The 20,324-nt window shown below is 33.4% G+C and overlaps 1 protein-coding gene and 1 long non-coding RNA gene across 3 annotated transcripts; both read right to left on the bottom strand.

The window, feature by feature from the left end:
• Nucleotides 1–634: 634 nt before the first annotated feature.
• On the bottom strand, nucleotides 635–3,179 carry LOC137710288 (basic transcription factor 3). Of its 2 annotated transcripts, XM_068449219.2 has the most exons (6): nucleotides 3,044–3,179; nucleotides 1,878–1,945; nucleotides 1,452–1,600; nucleotides 1,299–1,355; nucleotides 1,055–1,093; nucleotides 635–977 (listed from the first exon to the last, which is right to left on the bottom strand). In XM_068449219.2, exons 2-6 carry the CDS (start codon nucleotides 1,943–1,945, stop codon nucleotides 799–801), a joined length of 492 nt encoding a protein of 163 aa, XP_068305320.1. In that variant the 5' UTR covers nucleotides 3,044–3,179; the 3' UTR covers nucleotides 635–798. The 2 variants fall into 2 exon arrangements, with proteins under 2 accessions (XP_068305320.1, XP_088551369.1); XM_088695243.1 differs by lacking the exon at nucleotides 3,044–3,179 and having other exon boundaries at nucleotides 1,878–1,951.
• Nucleotides 3,180–6,490: 3,311 nt separating this feature from the next.
• LOC148696067 (uncharacterized) lies at nucleotides 6,491–7,596 on the bottom strand. The gene is made up of 2 exons (XR_015963285.1): nucleotides 7,283–7,596; nucleotides 6,491–6,721 (listed from the first exon to the last, which is right to left on the bottom strand). It is a non-coding gene; the product is annotated as an uncharacterized LOC148696067 (long non-coding RNA).
• Nucleotides 7,597–20,324: the final 12,728 nt, after the last annotated feature.

Genomic DNA, 20,324 nt, shown 5'->3' with positions numbered 1-20,324 from the left:
TAAGGCTTACTTTGGGTCTATTTCTAATTCAATTCAATACTCTTTTGATCAATGGTTTCCATATTATATAATTTCTGTTTAAAATCTAGGTTACAAGACAACTAGTATTAATGTTGACCATTATATACCCAATTGGTGGATTTTAAGTATAAAGGTTGGGATGGAGTTTCAGTGGCCATAGATTGAGTTCCGAAGTAACAGGAGCTTTTCCAATCATCATTTTTGTGTTTCTTTTTATTTGGAAATTTATTTTTTTATTTATTTTTTTTCACCTTCATGTCCGTTTAAGTTACCTTATTATTTGTGTCCAAATAAGCTAAAGAAGTGAAACCCATAATTACCACATGTACATTTAACGAAAAATTGATTAAGACTTTAACAGATGAGATATTTTCAACTGATTGAATCCTTGTTTGAAAGGTTTAAAAAATTAAGACCAATCTGAAATGACTCTGGAAGATTAGTGAGTTTTAGATGGTTAATTCTAAATTTAATTAAAATTCTTAAAAAAAAAAAGACCAAAGCCCCTACCCGCCCCCCGCCTTCCGCCCTTTAGAAGCTTGGTCGTATTTCGTTTATTATAACAAGGAATCATCCAATTTCAACACTATTTAGCACACTACTCGATCAAGAATTAGGAAATAGTAAACTAAATTTTAACCAAGAGATAAGTAAATACTACCCAATGCATCACAAGGATAATCCGTCAAACATGGTCAGACATGAACAAGGTAAAAGCAAAATCAAAAACTTTCCCCAGCATCGAGAGTATAAATATAACAATCCCCTCAAAATTCCCTAAGAAGCTTGATTCTCCTCCTTGTCCTTCTCCTCCGCAGCAGCTTCAAAGGTCTCCCCGGCCACAAGCTCAGGGACCTCATCATCATCGTCCTCTTGTGCAGTGGCTCCACCAGCACCAGGTGCTTGCTTCTGGAACTGCTCAGCCAACTTCTTCAAATTGTCCAAGTTATCTGGCCCTGAAAATAATCACAACTCACCGTTAATTGAATCACATAAGCAGCAACAATATAAAAAGGTTTACAAGCACACTTACCCAAGTGGCTGATAATACTGGGAAGAATATCTTGCAACTCTACAATAACGAAGATCATACGTCAAGTTACATGCCAAAATGTCTAAAATCTGAAGGACAATTAAAGGTAAAACAACAGCAAACATGGCCGTCAAAAGCTAATGCAGCATGATGGCAAGGCACAGCCACAAACAAGGATGTAAATATGTCCAATATTCCAAACAAATTTCAAACTCTAAAGATAGAAAAAGAAATAGTGACATACTCTTTGTTTGAGGAGAACCGCTAACAACCCAGGTGTTGGCAGCAATTGAAGCTTGAACTGAAACGTACAACAAACATCATCAACTATTAGGGGAAAAAAAATTGAAACAAACTGATAAAATACAAAATCAGAGTTTTGTAGAGTTGGCTTCACCTTTGGGGTTTAAGAACTGGATAACTACATCATCCTTGAATATGTTAACTTCCTCGATTGCAGGAATAGCATTCACCCCTATCCTCTTGAGGGTGCTCTGAAGCCGTTTGTCGTCTGTGGTAGTTGTCTTGTGAACAGCCTTCTTCTTTCTGAAGTTGAGAGCAATGATTAATAAACAAAGTCACATACAAACAGGAAGATAAAAAAACCACTGAATGACTAAGTTTTATAATGAAACAATTGCCATAAAGGCAGTAATATTGGCAAAGCAATATTATTTATCATTAAGTGATTGCATTAAGACGTCAATCAAACACCAAACGAATATTCTCTTTAGAAAAGGAAAACATGGTAAAAACCAATCTACTCAACATGCCATCAGGGCAACAGCTTCACAAAAATTTTAAAATGGAAAAGTTTACTCACCTCCTCACGCTGCCCTTTCCACCAGTGCGAACCGCACCAGCCATCTTCATAAGTTTCTCCCTATTCATCTGCATAACGTAAGAGTATAATGAGATGAAGTCATGAGTTTTAATCGAAACATGCAACAAAAAGTTTCAATAGACAAAAAGTCGTATCTTCAATTACATTATAAGTTTTAAGCAGTAAAATCTCCAGCTCACAAAGCCTTTTGTTTTAAAATGTGTAAAATAATAAACAATTCAATTCCACTTTCTATTATCTTGTTTCTTCAATCTCATACTGTATTAAGAAAATGAGCCTGAATTATAGGAACTTCAACAAAAATGCTATATGATGTGCCAACATGCAACCAAAGAAAAGACGCATCAATCATACAACTTCACACACTGAATAATTCAGTTCACAACATCTTCCAAATCCTATAAACATTATAAATAAAAAAATAAAAAAATAAAAAATCTTCAAATTTGAGTTTATCTTCACTAAAAGGTGAAATGGGGAAAGCAAGTGATTTAAAGATGATAAAAACAGAAAAAACAGAGTTTTTATTATAACCAACATAATGCTCCACACGAAACTCGGGCCACAGCATCCTAAAACTGAGAAATCTAAAGCCACAAGGCAACACATGAGAACTAAGTGAGAAAAAATATAGTATACATAACTATACAACCGTGATATAAGTAAAATTAGCAATTTTGTCATAGTAATATTAATGACACTGTCGAAGTAAAACCCAGTTCAGAATTCATAATTGGGCACTATCAGACCCCTTCGCCCAAAGACGCTTCTACTTGGACAGTGACACCAGTGAGGACATATGCAAACAATAAGTGCACAGCTTGAGCAGATTCATTCGGAATCCCACACGATCAAAACTAGAAATCTAAAAATACAATATTTGCACCGGAAATGATTGATTTAGCTTTACCCACCAACGAACAAGCTCCTCCAAGGACACAAACAGCAAAAACAAAAAAAAATACAAACACACTCACAGTGGGTGCTCTGCTCAATAATCCATCCCCAATCATTTGATTAACCAGCAAACAAGCACAAGCGAAATCAAAGCAAACGAGCTTTTCCAGTAAACAAATCAGAAACAGATTCCATATATAAAATAAAGGATTGAAAAAAAGAGAGAGAGCGAGTGAGAAAGTCTTCACCTTGGCGTTGGGGGATTTGGGGGTTTTTTCCCTGCTAGGGTTTTTGCGTTCGGGATAAAGATATAAAAGATTATGAATCCAAGCCTTAACCTCAGACGGCGCTATGGTTAGGTTTTCTCTTTCGCTATAAAAGCCCTCTCTCGCCTCTCCTCAACATCCGACGGTCACCAACCCATCTCTCTTGCCACGTGGTGCGTTCCTGCTAGGGTTTGATTATCACCTCGTTTTCTGATGCGATGTACACTCTAGCCTGCGTGGGCTACTGAAAAAGAAAAATAAAATAAAACCCAAAGGTTATACGCATTTCTTTTTTAAATGGTGGACAATTTTAAATTAGACTTATTTTGGATTTTAATTTGATAGAATACAATTGGTACATCATGTTCCTATCTCCTTCAATCTTCTTTGATACAATTGATGCATCAGGGCCAATTTTTTTTTTTTTTTAAATACGATATTTGTTAAGGTGATAAACAAGTTCTATGAATATATGAATTTACATAAAAACCTTGTCAAGTTACGCTACATTTTTACACTGATGAAAAGCCAAACCTCTTGCATTAATTTTATCTTTTGTGACATCTAAGAACATTTTGTTCTTTAACAAACAATAGGTTTTTTAGATTAAATATTAGATTAGAGAACCGACGAAGTTCAAACTCACACGGTGGTACAAATGCAACACCCTTCTCTACCACTATAGTAAAAGGTCATATGTCTCTCTTTCTTCAAAATTTATTCATCTTTGACTTTAAAAGTTTTTCTAAACAATTGCTTAATTGCTACTTAGCAATACGGTTATTGTTATTCTTATTCATTTGTAAAGAAGATGTCTTATATTTAAATTTCATAGATTATGAGCTCGATATCAATTTATCCTCACCCCTTCACGTAAATATTCGTTTTTGTAAAAGTGTTCAGAGCGGTGCTCGAAGAGACGTGTAGGATAACCAAGGCTGAGCAAGACGCTCGGTTCGTACCACTTTCAACTAAACACCTGTCACTTCATCATTGAATATCTGGTTAATAAGCGAAAAGGTACAGTATGCTAATTTTACGTAGATAGCTGTGAAGACCTATATTTTTAAATGCATATATTATTTACAAGAAAATAATTATTCCCTATTGTGTTTATGTGTATATATACATTTCCTAAAATCATATTTTACAATATTGATTAGATATTTAGCGTGAAAGGATTTATAAATATCTTTAGTATTTTATATTATTCTTATTACCCATCCATAATTTTTAGGCGGTGTAAGTTTGCTTTTGGTTTGATCTCATCTTCCTCTATGCCGACTGACTTCCCTCTCCTATGAATAGATATTACAAGCATGAATACCCGCAATTTGCTACAAGGTTTAAGAATACGGTTTAAGATAATGGTATTTAATATAAATAAGTTTATATATCAATATTTATATGTACGTTGTTTGAGAAGGTAAATTAGCAATATATTACCGTGATCAAAAGATTAACAACATTAAACTGATCATTATTCAAAATATTTAGATAGATTACGAACATGTTACAGAGTCTAGATTTTCCTATTTCACTATTTCCGGCTCTTCTTCATCTTCATTATGTTGAGGTTTACGGTTTCAGCTAGTTCCTACAAATTAAAAAAAAAAAAAAAAAAAAGTTGTTAGTGCGGACATATAAGAAAACAAAGGGGCGACATATAAGTAAAAATAGAGATAGAGTTCATTTGTGATCCTAAAGCTGCAAATGAGATTTTTGTCTCCCTCTATTTTCATATGCTCTATCAAATGCAAAAAAGGCTAAAATGAGTGCATTCAAACCAACCCATTATTTGCACTTCAATCAAATATCAAATATATCTCAATGATACTAATTAGATAGAGTCGGGGAGTTCAAATAAATCACTTATAGCAACAAAAACAATAAAATACAAATGTTTATGAAGAAATTAAATAGTAAAGAATGTATCGTTATGACAAAGATGTAATAATTTGTTATGATTAATTTCACGAAGAAAACATATATAAAGGAATCATGTGCAAACAATGCAACATTAGAGTGTTAAAAGGCGAATGTAGATTATATGAAATCTGAGAGCAACAACATACAAATGAGTAACAGGTAAAGTTAAAATAGAGAAGACATTGATGTACAATGTTGTACTGGAGGAGGGCATACATATGTAGAATATATATAAAGTAGGCTGGAACTAGAATTTGTTATTCCAGAAACAAAAAAATGGAATTTGCAATTTTCTTTGTATGGGTTTGCATTTAAAAAAAAGAAGCTCTTAGTGCGGATGGTCTGTTAAATTTAACTCAAACCAATAGAATATAAAAGTAAACAAATGGGGGACACATATCCAAAAGTTAAGACAGTTTTCTTATGATAATGAAGGAGCATATATAATCCGTTATTCGCTTTTTTTTTTAGGAAAACTAATGAAAAAAGACTTGAAAATTTTGAGGTTTAACAATAAGAACAAAATAAAGGGTAAAGTGAATAGTTGCAGGATTGACTTTTTAATGCAAAAATGTGGTTTTTCGTTAAAGTAAACAGTATCGGGAGCTTTTCGTTAAAGTTCATTTTATTTTTTTATCTGCTCTATCAGATACAATGTGTGACAAAATGAGTGCATTTAAATTAGAAAGAGTTGGGTTAGGCATAATTGGACAAAGAAAAGGTCTTTATTGCAACAAAAATGAAAAACTGCTTTATAACTGGACAAAGAAAGAGGAAGATAAAAAGAAACAAAGAAAAGGCCCTTAAAATTTTGGCAGAGGCATTTTCAGCAAGTGAACAAAAAAACAGAGCCATTTCCAAACAAAAACTCAATATCAATATGCAGTGAAAAGAAAATAATGCCTGAGCAAGGGAAAAAAAACAAAAAAAATTATAAACATGAGTAGCGGCGTAGAATTCATTTGAATGCAATATTTTCCTTTCAAACGAAGACTTGTAGGAAAATAAAAAACCAAATGAAAGAGCATGGCAGAAAAATTGAGGAGGAAAATAGATTAAAAAAAGTAAACAAAAAAACAAAGAGGACTAATGATTGTGTCCAATGTACGTAATTTCTCTCGAGTATAAAGACAACTTACATATTTTCTTGTCCATATGAGATTAGTAGTTGACATAATTAGTCCAGCCGCAAAGAAACCTAATTCTACGCTTAAACCTAACTTATCACTGAAAATGCATATTATATACATCCTTTCAATCATTCATTAGATGAATGTGTTCGAATGCCCCTGATGGCAATGATAAATTTCAGTACTTTGCACATACAAATTGTTCAGCCAAAACAATTGTTCATAAAAAATTAAAGCATCAAAGTGCATGAAGATATATCTATATCTAAAGAGGAAAGCTTATCATAGGCTTCAGGAATCTGTAAAAGAAAGGTGAGTATATGAATTCTCAAAATATAAATTGAAATTGAAATTCTTATTTCTAAAGGAATTGAAGACAAATTAAGATTATATTATCAATTGAATATTTATTAAAAGTAAATTCAACACTATTTTTTCAGGAACTAAATTATTGCGTAACAATGCTCCTTCTGACCTAAGATCAGTTCAATATTTTTAACAAAGTAAGGTGCTGCAGATTGTTGCTTTTGATCATCTCGGTCCTTTTCTTTAGCTCGACTATTGTCATGGTCATTTCAAAAGTTGGTGCAAAGATGTAAGTCTGCAATAAGGAACAAAAAAGATACAGATTAATCCTTACGATGGCTAGAGGTTGCAGCACCTGCAAGTAAACAAATATTGTAGCGGTATAAGTTGAATAATTGCAGCAAGCAAACAAATACAAAATTTACTCACTCTCAAAATCCAAATTAGAAAATAAAACAAAGTGAATGGACTATGAGAGAAAATTTATTCACCGAATTAGAATCAAACTAATAAAGTTGAACTGAACAAAACTCTAACTCAAATTTATTGAATTAGAATCAAACTAATGAGATTTAATTGAACAAAACCCTAACTCAATTGAAGCCCTTGTTAAAAACCTATCTCTGATATTAGATAATCTTTGGGTATATTGGGTACGAGTGAGGGTATTGACCTTCACCAGCCATGTCGTGTTCGAAATTGAAAGAGTGTGGGATGTGATTTTGGTGGAAAATGGGCAGTGTTGCAGAGAGAACAAAGCAAGTCCATGTTTATGTGGAATCAAAAGTGCAAAAATCAAACAATGTAGACAAGGATTTTGAAGATTCTAAATGTAAGAAAGAGAAGAGAAATTTACCTTTGGGGAAGAGTGGTGACTGTTGCTGTTGAAATTGAAGAGATTTTCGCAAATGAGTCGAGAAAGAAGACAAGAGGAGTATGATGCAGTGAGTGTAAGAATGAAGTCGTGATTGCGAGCGACAGAAGAGATAAGCGAGATGAAACGATGAGCGTGAGACAAAACAAGAAGCGGGATGATCTTCTATAGATGAGTCAAGGAGGGAGAGGGAAAAAGCGGCGAACACCCACACATCCCATTTTGTTCGCCGTTTGACCAAACTGGCAAAATTGAAATAACAGCAAAGTAAGCGGGAGTAAAACTGGAAATCCAAATTTCCCCACCAATTTTAGTATTATAAAATATAATTTCTTCAGTTTTCTCTGCTAGCTAGGTGAGCCATTTATAGAATAGTCTTTCGATTCGCCTTGTCCTTTAGTGACAACCTCTCATGTACTGTAAATAATGTCATACTGATTTCTACTCCTGGAAACTGTAGGGGCGTGTTTACGTGTCCGTAATCGGAATCAAAAGTCAGAGTGTGATTCCGATTACGAGTTATTCTTGTGTTTACTAAACTTCGGACGAATCAAAATGGGCCCCGCACATGAAAAATGGAATTGCATTCTTGATTTTGGAAGAGTTGTATTCTTGAGGTGGGAGGTGGGAGGTGGGAGGTGGGAGGTGGGAGGTGTCATTTGAATTCTGGGAGACAATCGAAATCCGGAATACAACTTTTCTACCTATTATAACCCCACCTAATTCATAAAACTCCAATTTGCCACTGAAATCAACAAGCTCAGACCTCTCCGCCTGCCTCCCATTCACCTCCCTTTGCATTTACTCCCCAATCAACCAATCCCAAGAACCCTAGGACGTCTTTAGATATCGTAAAGCGTTGTGGTCCTGTGGGGATGGAGGAACGGGAGATAGACGGAGCCGTAAGAATTGGTAATGAAGGATATGCAGAAAATTAAATGTAGGGGAGGGGAAAATTGGGCTGCTTGGGAAGTTATGGGGGTTGGTATAAAAAATTAGGTTTAAAAAGGTTAAAAAGGGTTAAAAATTTAGTTTATAAAGAAATGGAAAATTCAATTATTTATGGGTTAATGTTGTTATGAAAAATTCAATTTTATTAATTATCACATAAAATGACTCATTTAGACCAATGGCAATTTAGTAATCAAATGGTTTCGATTCAAATTCAAAAGTGAATTGATAAACAATTTATATGGAACTAACATTATTCCTACTCCGTTTCTCGACAGTTTAGTAAACACCTTTCATAGGAATCCGTTTCTGATTCCCCATCAATTTAATTCATCTTCAATTCAATTCCACCTATTTTGATTACAGATTAGTAAACAAGACATAAGAGACTTACATGTTATTCTATTGCAGGGACTTACACACACACACACACTGTAAATAGAAGTTATTTTCTTTAATTTTCTTCGCTAACTAGATGAGACGTTTTCTCTTTCAGGTTTAAAGACTTACTTTCTTGATTTTCCACTTAATATCTCTGTGTTGATATTAGTGAATTATAAATGTTTGAATATCAACTAAAATGGGCTGTTGGGCATCATTCTGCTTACATATTTAAATTCGTCTATTCTGCTGCCTTGGTTTTATAGAATAGTCTTTCTATTCGCTTTGTTCTTTAGTGATAGCCGGCTCTCATGCACTGTATTTCACATTTACATACAATATCATATTGATTCCTATTCCTGGAAGGGCACTTAACTGTAAGAGACTCATATGATGTTTGTTGATGCAAATTTTTGCCGTCTCTAACTTTGACGAAAATGTATCTGCAAAACAATCAACACGTTTGATCAAGGACCTAAGTATCACGTGCCCACGAGTAGGGATAGGCAACGATTATGGTAGGCGGGTAACCGTGATTATTTACCCATAACCATTTATGTTCATACACGCATAACCGTTTACCTGTTGGGTAATTGCATAAATGGTTATACCCATACCCATAACCTTTTATAAACGGTTAATCATACCCATAACCGTATACTCATTTAACCATAACCGTTTACCCAATCAACCATAATCATTTACCCGTTTACCTGTTTTTGAACCCGTTTATTCTTTTTTTAAACCCATTTACCCCTTTTTTCACCCGTCTACATGTTTTTTTTTTAACAACTTGAAAATTACAAAAGAAAATTCTGTCATAATTTTCGTTATAACCGCAGTATGTGCTTACCAATATATCGTTATAACGAGTATCAATTTATAGTAGTCTGTAAAAAACCTAGCTAGTTCTGGAATCACAAATGCTAGGCCTTCTCCACCCTCTCATGCTATTTCAGATGATGGTATGTATCTGTCCTAAACTCTCTTTCGAACCTTGTCATTAGTCCAGACCAGATTTTGTTTTAAGTGTTTGTGTTATATGACAATTCTTGTACTGAGGCTTCACCTCATATCTTTCCTTTCTTCGGATACATGCCGGGAAGGCTCTATGATCTCAATACAAAATATATAAACAAAGATGAATTGAAGTCACTGGAAAGCACATACCACAGCAATGAAATAGAGTCTGTGGCAGATATAGTACCCGTTATAACCAATTATAACCGTTATTCATTGAAAATTACAATATATAAACAAAGATGACTTTTGTTACAAAAGTAAAAAACAAAAATAAAGATTAGTTTTTTAAATTGTACATATATTAAATTAAATGAGTAAATGGATACTCATTATAACCGCGGCTAATACTCATAATCGATGAATACCTGTTATAACCACGGGTAATACCCATAATCACCCATTTAAATTTCACGGATAAACGATTATACCCATAACCGTTTGTTCGTCTAAACGGTTACCCATAACCATAACTGTGAACTTGAAATGGGCTGGTAACCACGGTTACCCAAACCCATAGGTATTTTGCCCATCCCTACCCACAAGGTGAGAGTGTTAGGCCAATGGATATTCGATGACTAAGCTAGTTTCTCTTAGAAGAGTAAGTGTTTAGGGCTTTTTAGGATTGTAAAAGTTTGCCGCAATTTGGTATAATATGGGGTATATATAAGGGAGTTTTAGGATTGTAAAAGCTTCCTGCAATTTGGTAGAATATGGAGTATATATAAGGGAGTGGCCGACCATGGTGTTAGGGTTTTACCTACATATGGCAGCATCATATTGGCCAAGGTTTTTATGGAGAAATATTCTCAAGATATTAAATAGGAAATAATATCTTGAGATAATGGAGTAATTATCCCTAATTGATTTAAATAGGGATTACTTACTTGAATAGAGTCAATCTTTAATTGGAAATGTATTAAAGATATGATTTGGGTAATTAATCCTTATCTTTAATGCTTTAACTTTTCCTTGCCAAGGGCAGGTGAGCTGTGGACAGTCTTATTCAACTACAGGGACCTTCAGGAGTGTGAGCTGCACGTGTGAGTATTTGAGATGTCTGCCCATTTAATGAGGGCAATCTTGTCTTTCTTGACCAAAAGTTCACATGTTGCCTCCAGAATATTTGGAATTATTTTAGGCTCCACAATGTTCTATTGTAGGGAGTAGAGTCGATATATATATATATATATATATATATATATATATATATATATATATATATATATTGTATGTATATGTATATGTATGGACGTGTGTGTATTGTTAAAGAAGCATGTTGGTAACCACTGTTCATACTTTTAATATGCTTATACTCTTCACTGACATGATACACACACGCGCGCGCACACACACACGTACATGAAGCCTTTAAGGGAAAGGATTTCTATTTTTTTCTTATAAACTTGAGGATTAGTTGTGGGGTCCACACGACATTAAATTTTAACGATCCGAACCATTTATTTTTCAAGTTGCTTAGATTATCCTTGCAAAATATTAACAAAATTGAAAATATTTAAGACATCTAATTGGGTTAAAAAAAAATAACGAATACTTTGTTATATAATAAACAATGAAATTTTATCTTGATAATTAAATAGGCAAATGATTTTGGATTGAATTGAATTTTTGTAAAAATGATCGATGAATTGAAACTTACAAACTAGACGGTTCGGATCGTTGAAGTTCGATGTGGAGTGGGCCCCACACCTAGTCCTTATTTTTGAAAAAAAAATAGAGATCCATTTGCATAAAGAGCCTGTATACATACATATAATATATATATATATATATATATATATATATATATATGTATAGTAATGACAAAGCTTTTATATAACTAAAGTGTTTTAATGTACTATAGTATTATATTTTAAGCTATACCTTCACTGATTTTGCAAAGCCATTTCCATTCCAACGTGTGCCTTCTCTTTTAAGTATGTAATTCGATAAACCAAAATGACTTTTGAATTAGTAGTGTGGAATTAGCAAGCTTAAACATGTTGATCAAGATTATAGTTCATGTCATGCATTTGGTTATAATTGGATCCTTTGCACCCAAATTTATTTTATCCTTTTAACACCCAAATATATAAAATATCACCTACCTGATTAATCCAATACATGATGCAAAGAGGTATATATGCCCAAGTGAAGGAAACATAATTAATCTGTTGAAATCAACTTAATCTGATCCATATACATTTCATACAAAATGAAACTGTCATCTAATATTCTTCGATCAAACTTTCTAACATGCATTGTTTCATCTCAGGTGTCACCAAATAATTACTCTCGGTCCTATCAAGTTGAATCACTAAAAGCCAATTCAATCTGTCCTGTCACCCAAATCAACCAAATATAACACTTTTTAGGCATTATTTATTCATGTCCTATACAGTGGAGATCCACATCTCGTGTTGTATATATTCAAATTTTCTTTTGCTAAAACGTACTTATTAGGACCAATCAAGGAGCTTACAGCAGTCTTTCGAATCGAAGAAGGAATAGTGAGGAAAAATTTTCAAAAAGAGAAACCGTACCTCAGGATGCATGGCAAAGAAATGAATAAGCCTAGAATTAAAAACTTGGCGCAGAGCTATATAGTCAGATACTGGAGAATGAGCTTGTACAACACCAACTGGCAATGTGATATTCATATATGGATCGGTTCATATAGCTTTCTTGTCTTGCACCAAAATACTAACTTTGTGGCTTCCGGAAGTATAAATTTCATTTGAGCAAGATGCTTGTACAACAACTATCTGAAAAAGGAAAGGAAAAGATGAACACTTTGTTATAAGTGGAAAGACAATGAAAAATTCAAATATGCTAATAAACAATATTAAACAGATACCAAACTAATATTAAACAAAACTAATATTTCATACTAAAAGCAAGACCAAAATATAAAATGTATATGGCTCAGATTAATGTAATACTGAATAGTTCCAAATAAAGGCCATTATTTTAGTACATACTCAAATATGCATCGAAGTATATTAACAGAGTATGAATAAATGAAACTAATATTAAATAGATAAAATGATGGTTGATGCTTGCACACCGCAATGTTCTTGAAACAGAAATTCGCCTTATTCTATGCTTGTAGTTCCATCGAAGTATATTAACAGAGTATGAATAAATGAAACTAATATTAAATAGATAAAATGATGGTTGATGCTTGCACACCGCAATGTTCTTGAAACAGAAATTCGCCTTATTCTATGCTTGTAGTTCTATAGGCGGCTACCTCATGAGAATTCAACGATCTAAATTAGGATTCTAGCACTGGCAAACTTAGTTTATGGTGAATATCTTTGTGGTTCTCTTATCAAGAAGGTTTTGGTATTTCAAAAGGAATGATTTGTTTTTTTTTTTTTTATGTTCTAAATGCAGTGCACATGAATGTATATATGATGTACATATACTTGTTCGCAACAAGTATGAACTTGGAATGTGTCTTATGGGAGGCATCTTCTCAGAAGGGATGTGTGCTGCTCTGGTATTCTTTCGTCATCTCAGACTTCATCGAAAAGCATGAGTTTGTTGATTTAAAAAATTAATTAACTAATCCGAAATTAATAAAACAATTAATAATTAAATTTAATTATTACAACCCGAGCTTAAGAGGCCGAAGGGCCATCTTTTGATAATTAAATACATATTGATTATATATTAGTTATCATAACCTAAAGTCTAAACCCAAAGTTTAAGCCCAATTTTGCTCTCTATGGTTCATCTCTCCCATCACTTTGTAAGAGGACTTCATGTTCTAATGTGCGTGAAACTTTCTAACTTGACCAATTTGAGACAAATGAGATAGAAGGAAATTTCCTCTCAAAGCTCCAACACTTTGGAGCAATAAGAAGCCTTGAACCGGTAGTGGCCCAAATCAAAATAGCTCAAGTCAGGTCACGGAGGGAGAGACGATCAAAGAGAAGGCTTCACTCTCACGCATAATTGGTGCTATATGTCTGCAGTTGTGGTCATGCTTTCAATTTCAGCTTCATGTGGTCATCCTTAGGGGTGGTTTGGTATGGGATCCCAAATCCCAAACCGAAAATTTTTGGGATGGAAATTTGAAGACCAATCTCGAACCAAAATTTCGGTAGTCCTAATTTTTGGGATTCCCAAAATATTTTTGGTATTTCGGGGTGGTTCGGTATTCCCAAATTTCATGCAAATTGAAAACCAATCATTCATACCAAGTCAAATTAACATGTAACCAAAATAAAATAAGTAACAAACCCAAAAGTAAAAAACTAAGTTACAAACCTAAAATATTCGGAAACTAACAATACAATTTTTTGATTTTGTGTTGAAGAAATAGACATATTTCGTGGGAGTTTGGCAATAAAGGGCTATGGTTACTACCTGTAGACCACACCAATTATATTGCTGCAAGTAGTTAGCAACAATTCAAATGTATAATACACACACACACACACACACACACACACACACACACACATATAAATGTATAATAATATATAATATTTATTTTCAGATAGGTATGGGATTACTGAAATATCGAGGAGACAATACCAATTCTCGTACCAAAATTTCAGGATCGGTTCGGTATGTCATCCCAAAAACTTTGGGAATTTTTTTATTTGGCATCGGAATTTTTTTGATTTGGTTTGGGATTTTCAAGAATTTTTTCCAGCCCTAGTCATCCTTGTGATTTGAGGAGAACTTTTATGGGCTCCCTAAAAATAAGTCGTCACGTAATATATTATGTTTAGTACTTTAGATACACATATTTTTTCATTTGCGAACGTAGCTTGAACAAATAAAAGCAATTATTTGAGCCTTTTTATTTACCAATCTTTCATTGTATTGGGGATAGTTTAATCATTCAAAGGTATAAAATAAAAAGACGGTTCATCATGAATATATTATTTGGTACTATAGTCAATTTGTCCTGTACATTTAAATGAGTAAATAATTTATGATTAAAATAATTTTTTTTATAGGTGTGATCTTCAAATAAGAAATTAAAGAATTAAATAATTTCAATTATTTTATTAGTATGGTCAAAATATGTTAGTCATAAGAGCTGAATGAGCTCATTCTCCCAAAAGTATTTATCATATATTATTCTTCGTGTTGTATAATGTTGAACAACAAAAATGATATGGTAGGCCATCTCCAATCGAAGGGTCCAGAGGACTGAAAATAGCCCGAAAATTGTCTCCAACTGAGAGCTAGGTCAGGGGGCTCGTGTGCCCCACAAAATTTGAAAGGGCCAAAGGGCCACAAGGCTGGCCCCTTCCAGCCAGCCAACCAACTAGGGTTGGCCAGAATTTTGCTTAAAATTGTCGGATATAACCGACATGAATAATTTTGTTTATCGCGGTTATAACTGACACGAATAGTAACGGCTACACAGGAATACTTTCGATTAATTGCAATCGTGTCGTTTATAACCGACACGAATAGTATGAAAATTTTGAATACAACGGCTAGCTGAGTCGGCTAGTCGTTGTATTCAATTTTTTTTCTAGAACTTCCTATAACTTCTATTTTACAAAATTTGGTTCATATTTTTTTTTTAAATTCTATTTTCTTTTTACACACCCCGACCTAGATCGAGGCGTGACGGCCAGCACGCCTCGATCTAGGTCTGGGTGTGTTGACCCATTGGGAAGTTTTACTCGCGTGATGTCCCAAAAACAAAACGGTGAGGGCGTGGTCGAGGCCTAAAGCGGACAATATCGTGCTATGGCGGAGTCGAGCCCGAGATGTGGTGGGGGCCTGGACTGGGATGTGACATTTTTCCTATAACTTCTATTTTACAAAAATTGGTTCGTATTTTTTTAAATTCAATTTTTTTTCCTGTAACTTCTATTTTACAAAATTTGGTTCAAATCCAACAGCTAGCTGACGTCACTTAGCCGTTGAATTTGAATTTAAGTTGTAGTTTTTAAATAATAAATTATGTTTGACCCTTTGATCCTCGGCTGGAGACGGTTTTTTGTGACAGGGCTAAAACGAGCCCTATGGTCTTTTGGCCCTTAGTTGGAGATAGGGGCAAATATAGTCATGTATTATTTATTAAAATATTAATATCTTGAAGGGCTAGAGAACTAAAACGAGTTCTCTGATCAGCTCTCGGTTATTGATGACCTTAAATTTTTAGAATAAATGGTAAGAATTAAATTACTATTTGAGATAGTAGTAGTGGTCACAATAAAAAATTGTTCTCTTGTGGATGGGAGTTGTAAACTCTTGATGAGGCGTCAGATAGTTTGTCTGCTCTGTGATCTCAATCCAACGAACCAACCAAACCAACCCAGGCAGATGGTTGCCACTGAGCATTATTTTTACGTTGAAAAATATTCCACACGTGGCATGCAAGGAGTGGACCAAACTGGTAGACTTTGTTGCCTGGAGGCTGGAGTGGCGTGTACCTCTCATGTCATCATTCATTGCCCAGTGTTGTGGCAGCCATAGCGGCATCCCAACGTCACACCAACTGCATGCCACAACCTTAGCCGAAATCGGCCAAAGTATGGAACGGACAGCCACCGCTCGCCACGTGTTTCTTCCCCTCTATTGAAAAATGAGATATTTCGGATTTGTTTCCATCCCAGTCACCGGCCTCAGCAAATAAGAGGCTGGAGTTAGATATATATACACTTCGGTGATGCCACATGTTCAGGGACGTGGAGTGCTTACAGCTCTTTGACGGTGGGCTTCATGGGAGCTGCTCTGCCGTGGTCGATGTCTGGTCTCGCTATCACTGGTTTAGCTCCCACATAAAACCAGCCCCCACATACCCTCTGTAAACACGTACTCAAAAGTCTGTCCAAAACTGCGAGCGAGCTATATATATCAAGAGTGTGGATGTAGAGTACTCTTGAAACAAGCAAAATGTATACAAGTATTATTCTTTCATTTATCGATGGGGAATTCGATTTAATTAACAAAAAAAAAAAGCTACGTATTTAGCTTTGATTAAAAAAAAAAAAACTATGTATTTAGTGCTACTTTTTATTTTTATTTTGTTACTCGAAATTAAAGAGCATATCGTTGAAAAATGAAAAAAAAAAAAAAGCAAAAGCAAGGAGAGAGATTCCATATTTTTCCCATTTGTCCACGTAGCATGCATATATTATAGAATGATGAGTTGCTTATCAAAGAGGAAACTAATGAAAATGAACGACGTAAATAAGTCTAGCTTGTTTTGTAATTATATCATTATATGTAATGTATATATATGTAGTCATCAATCAAACACTTTTTAATGGTAACAACAATTAGTTATGATACGACACAAAGATTTCAATATATATAGATGATGATGCATGCGCAGCTAGCCAAGAGATCTCATGAGGTCCCATAAAATCCGGTCCTTTTGATGAATGTGTCTTGTTCCTAGCAAGCAAGCAATTGCTAAGTCATGGCTATGCATATGCATATACATGCATGTCTTAGTCGATCAAAAGTCTAAAACGACTACTATATATGCATGCATATGTCTAGTTCATATAATTTATTAAAACTTAACAGTAAGTACTTGTCAAAATCCACGTTGGCAAAACAGGTCTAATAGTAGTTTAAATTCTTACCATCGCACTCCTGACAAAAAGTTTTTCATATTACAAATTAGCATTTGCCTACATATTTTGTGTGTATGAACAATTTTTTTTAGAAAATGAGAAGGAGAGAGGGAGAAAGAGAGAACGTGGGGGAGTGAGAGGTTTTTGTTTTTAGTTTTTATTTTTTTATTTTTATATTAGAGGTATTTTAACATCATCTGTAGATGAGGCTTCAATAAAAAACAGTAAAATTTGGACATGTGAAATTACATTATTGCCCATCATTTTTTTTGTGTGATAGAAGACTAAGGAATCTTTTCACCCTCTTTTGGTTAACAAATAAAGTTTCATTAATTAATAAAGATTATATATATATATATATATATATATATATATAGCTCTAAGAGGAAATATAGACCAGCGAATAGCTACAAGTTCAAACTCATTTTCTTGAGTTTAGATTAAATTAGTGCCTAGTTGAACATGCTTTTTGTTTTTCTTTTATCAAAAATAAAAATACAAGTAAACATTATGAGCTGAGGTCGGACGGGGTTTGATATATAACAGATAATACTATTCTAGAACTACCGGAATCAGTCACGACAATGACCAAATCCAAATGATTTTAACATATTTTGAGAAATTCAAATCATTCATTTCCCAAAACGAGAGCAGGTCCTTCACCTGTTATCGTACGTATGCATGCCTGCCAAGTTATTTACCTACTTACCATTGTAATGAAAGCCAAAATAACGTGTCATAAATTTATTATATGTCCATATTATTCATTTTTCTTTATTTGTTTGTCATAATTCATTTTTCTTTTATTTTTTTTTTGTTACAATTCATTTTTCTTACAAACAACGTTAACTACTACTCCGGAACGCAACGCGTTGTACAAAAATTCCATATTGATTTAGGATTGTGATCAAGTGTCAATTAGGATATTCAACGAAGTAACAAAAGAAGAGTTTAAATATATTAATCCCATTCTCATTAATACCAATGTTTTTTTTGTGATAAAACTTATACTTGACAGATTGTGCAGGTGATAATTACTAAATTGGAGACCATATCGGTATTGTTGGAAGTGGACATTTGGGCCGTCGCTCTGATAATTTGACACAAACAACAATTGCATGATGAATTGTCCGTTTATTAAATATATATTTGCGACTAAACAATCTCTGATTCAAATGATTGTTAAAGTAACGATCTTCAAACCAAATAAAGATTAAGAAATTGAACGATTTCTATTATAAAATTTATACCATTTATACAAAATCCATACCTTGAATATATGTTATAAAAAATTGAGATGTATACATTCTATGGAGAGATGCAAGTTTTATTTTATTTTTCATGCTCATAAGTTTGTAATTACTGGATTAGTGCAGATATTGTTATTCATTCGGTGTCAACGATGGATGAAAGGGACGGAGACATGAGGACAACATATCCATATCTCAAGTAACAATTGAAATAAGTACGGTAAGAGCTTGACTCCTTAAAGTTTGTGATATATTAACAGAGTTTCGTTTTTATAATAAAAAACGTTCATATTATAAATTATTCTGTAAATATCATTTTTGTAAAAAATCAATTAAAACTAAGATCGTTTTGTCAATTAATTATAGCAAGTAGATAGACTGTACATAATGCTTTTACCGAATTCGTCTATTTGTTATTATATAGTTTGATGACTAAATGATCTTAAGTTTAATTGATTTATAATATGAATGGTTCCGATCATAAACACGAAGTTTTATAGATATGTCACAAGGTATTTTAAGATTGATACTTGATTTTTCAAAGATGAGGAGGGATCGTCTTCAAAATACTTCGCGTCTGATTTACAGAACTTCACTAATACTCAAGATCGTTCACGTTACAAATCACTAGATCATCTCACAAAAAAAACAAAAATTAAAAAAATTAAAACCAAGGTCGTTTATCAATCACCTATTGAAAATAGATAAACGGTTTTTAATGTTTTAATCAAAATCGACCATCTATTGCATACCATTCAATGACTAAACGGTCTCATATTATATTAATTTTTTGTAATGATAACCTTTACATATTGATTTGTAATATATTGTTCTAATCATAGGAATAAAGTTATTTTGAATCAGTTACAAACTATTTGTAGGAGCCAAATTAATTTCTTTTCTATGGTGCTTCGAAAGACGTGATATTTTGGGCTTTACAATGATTAAATATTTGTTCAAAAATACAAAAAACAAGATATGATGAGAATAAAGGAGCAAGATTCTCTTCTCTCTTTTTTCCTCTTTCATTCCCTCATATTTGAATGGTCACGATTAAGTCACATCAACATCTTATATTAATTTTATATAGAAAGAGAAAGACAAAATAGAGAATGTGAGAGAAGAGAGAGAGAAGGGAATGGAAAGAGAAGGGGAGAGAATCATAGTCCGAGAATAAAAAGGATTTTGCATGCGTTTATAAGTAAATGAACTACTTTTCATAGTAACAATTAATTTTGAGAACATTTATTAGTACTCCAAAAATCCTAATTTGCACTCTTGACATGTGTATTTTTCTTTAAAATTATAGAAAGTTTAAAATGCAAAATGAGATATTTGAAGTGCTATAACAATTTCTTTAATTTTATGGTGAAACTTTAATTTTTTCCAAAATGCAATAGTTTTTGTTCAAGAAAAAATTATCACAGTTAAAAATCTTGAAGTACCTTATATTCGGCAACACCATAAAATTTTGGGATAAGCCTCTTTCTCAAACGAGGATCCTTTCTGGATCCTCTTTATAAGAATTCTGGGGATCCTCAAATCATGTCCGTTTATTGTACATCGTGTAACCAGTTTTGGTCAATTACTATTCATATTTAATTTTAAATAAAAATATTTAATATGATTTCTGATCACACGATATACGATGAACAAATACAAGGTAGCTCAGTTCAGGTCAGGGCATGAAGCTACAGGTTCTATTTGCGGTCGTGAGACAGAGGTCAGAGGCAACTTGTTATATAGGTAGCCGTGCGTGTTAATAGATCTTCTTCTATACTAGTAGTAGCAGTAGTGGGTGAATCGCTTTCTTAGGTAAGGTTTAGTTTCTTTATTAGAAGGATAAGCACGGTT

The sequence above is a fragment of the Pyrus communis genome, chromosome 6, assembly GCF_041283825.1.
Source record: "Pyrus communis isolate YQ-2024b chromosome 6, ASM4128382v1, whole genome shotgun sequence".
In the NCBI taxonomy this organism is placed as follows: Eukaryota; Viridiplantae; Streptophyta; class Magnoliopsida; order Rosales; family Rosaceae; genus Pyrus; species Pyrus communis.
This window is presented reverse-complemented; position numbering and strand designations above follow the sequence as displayed.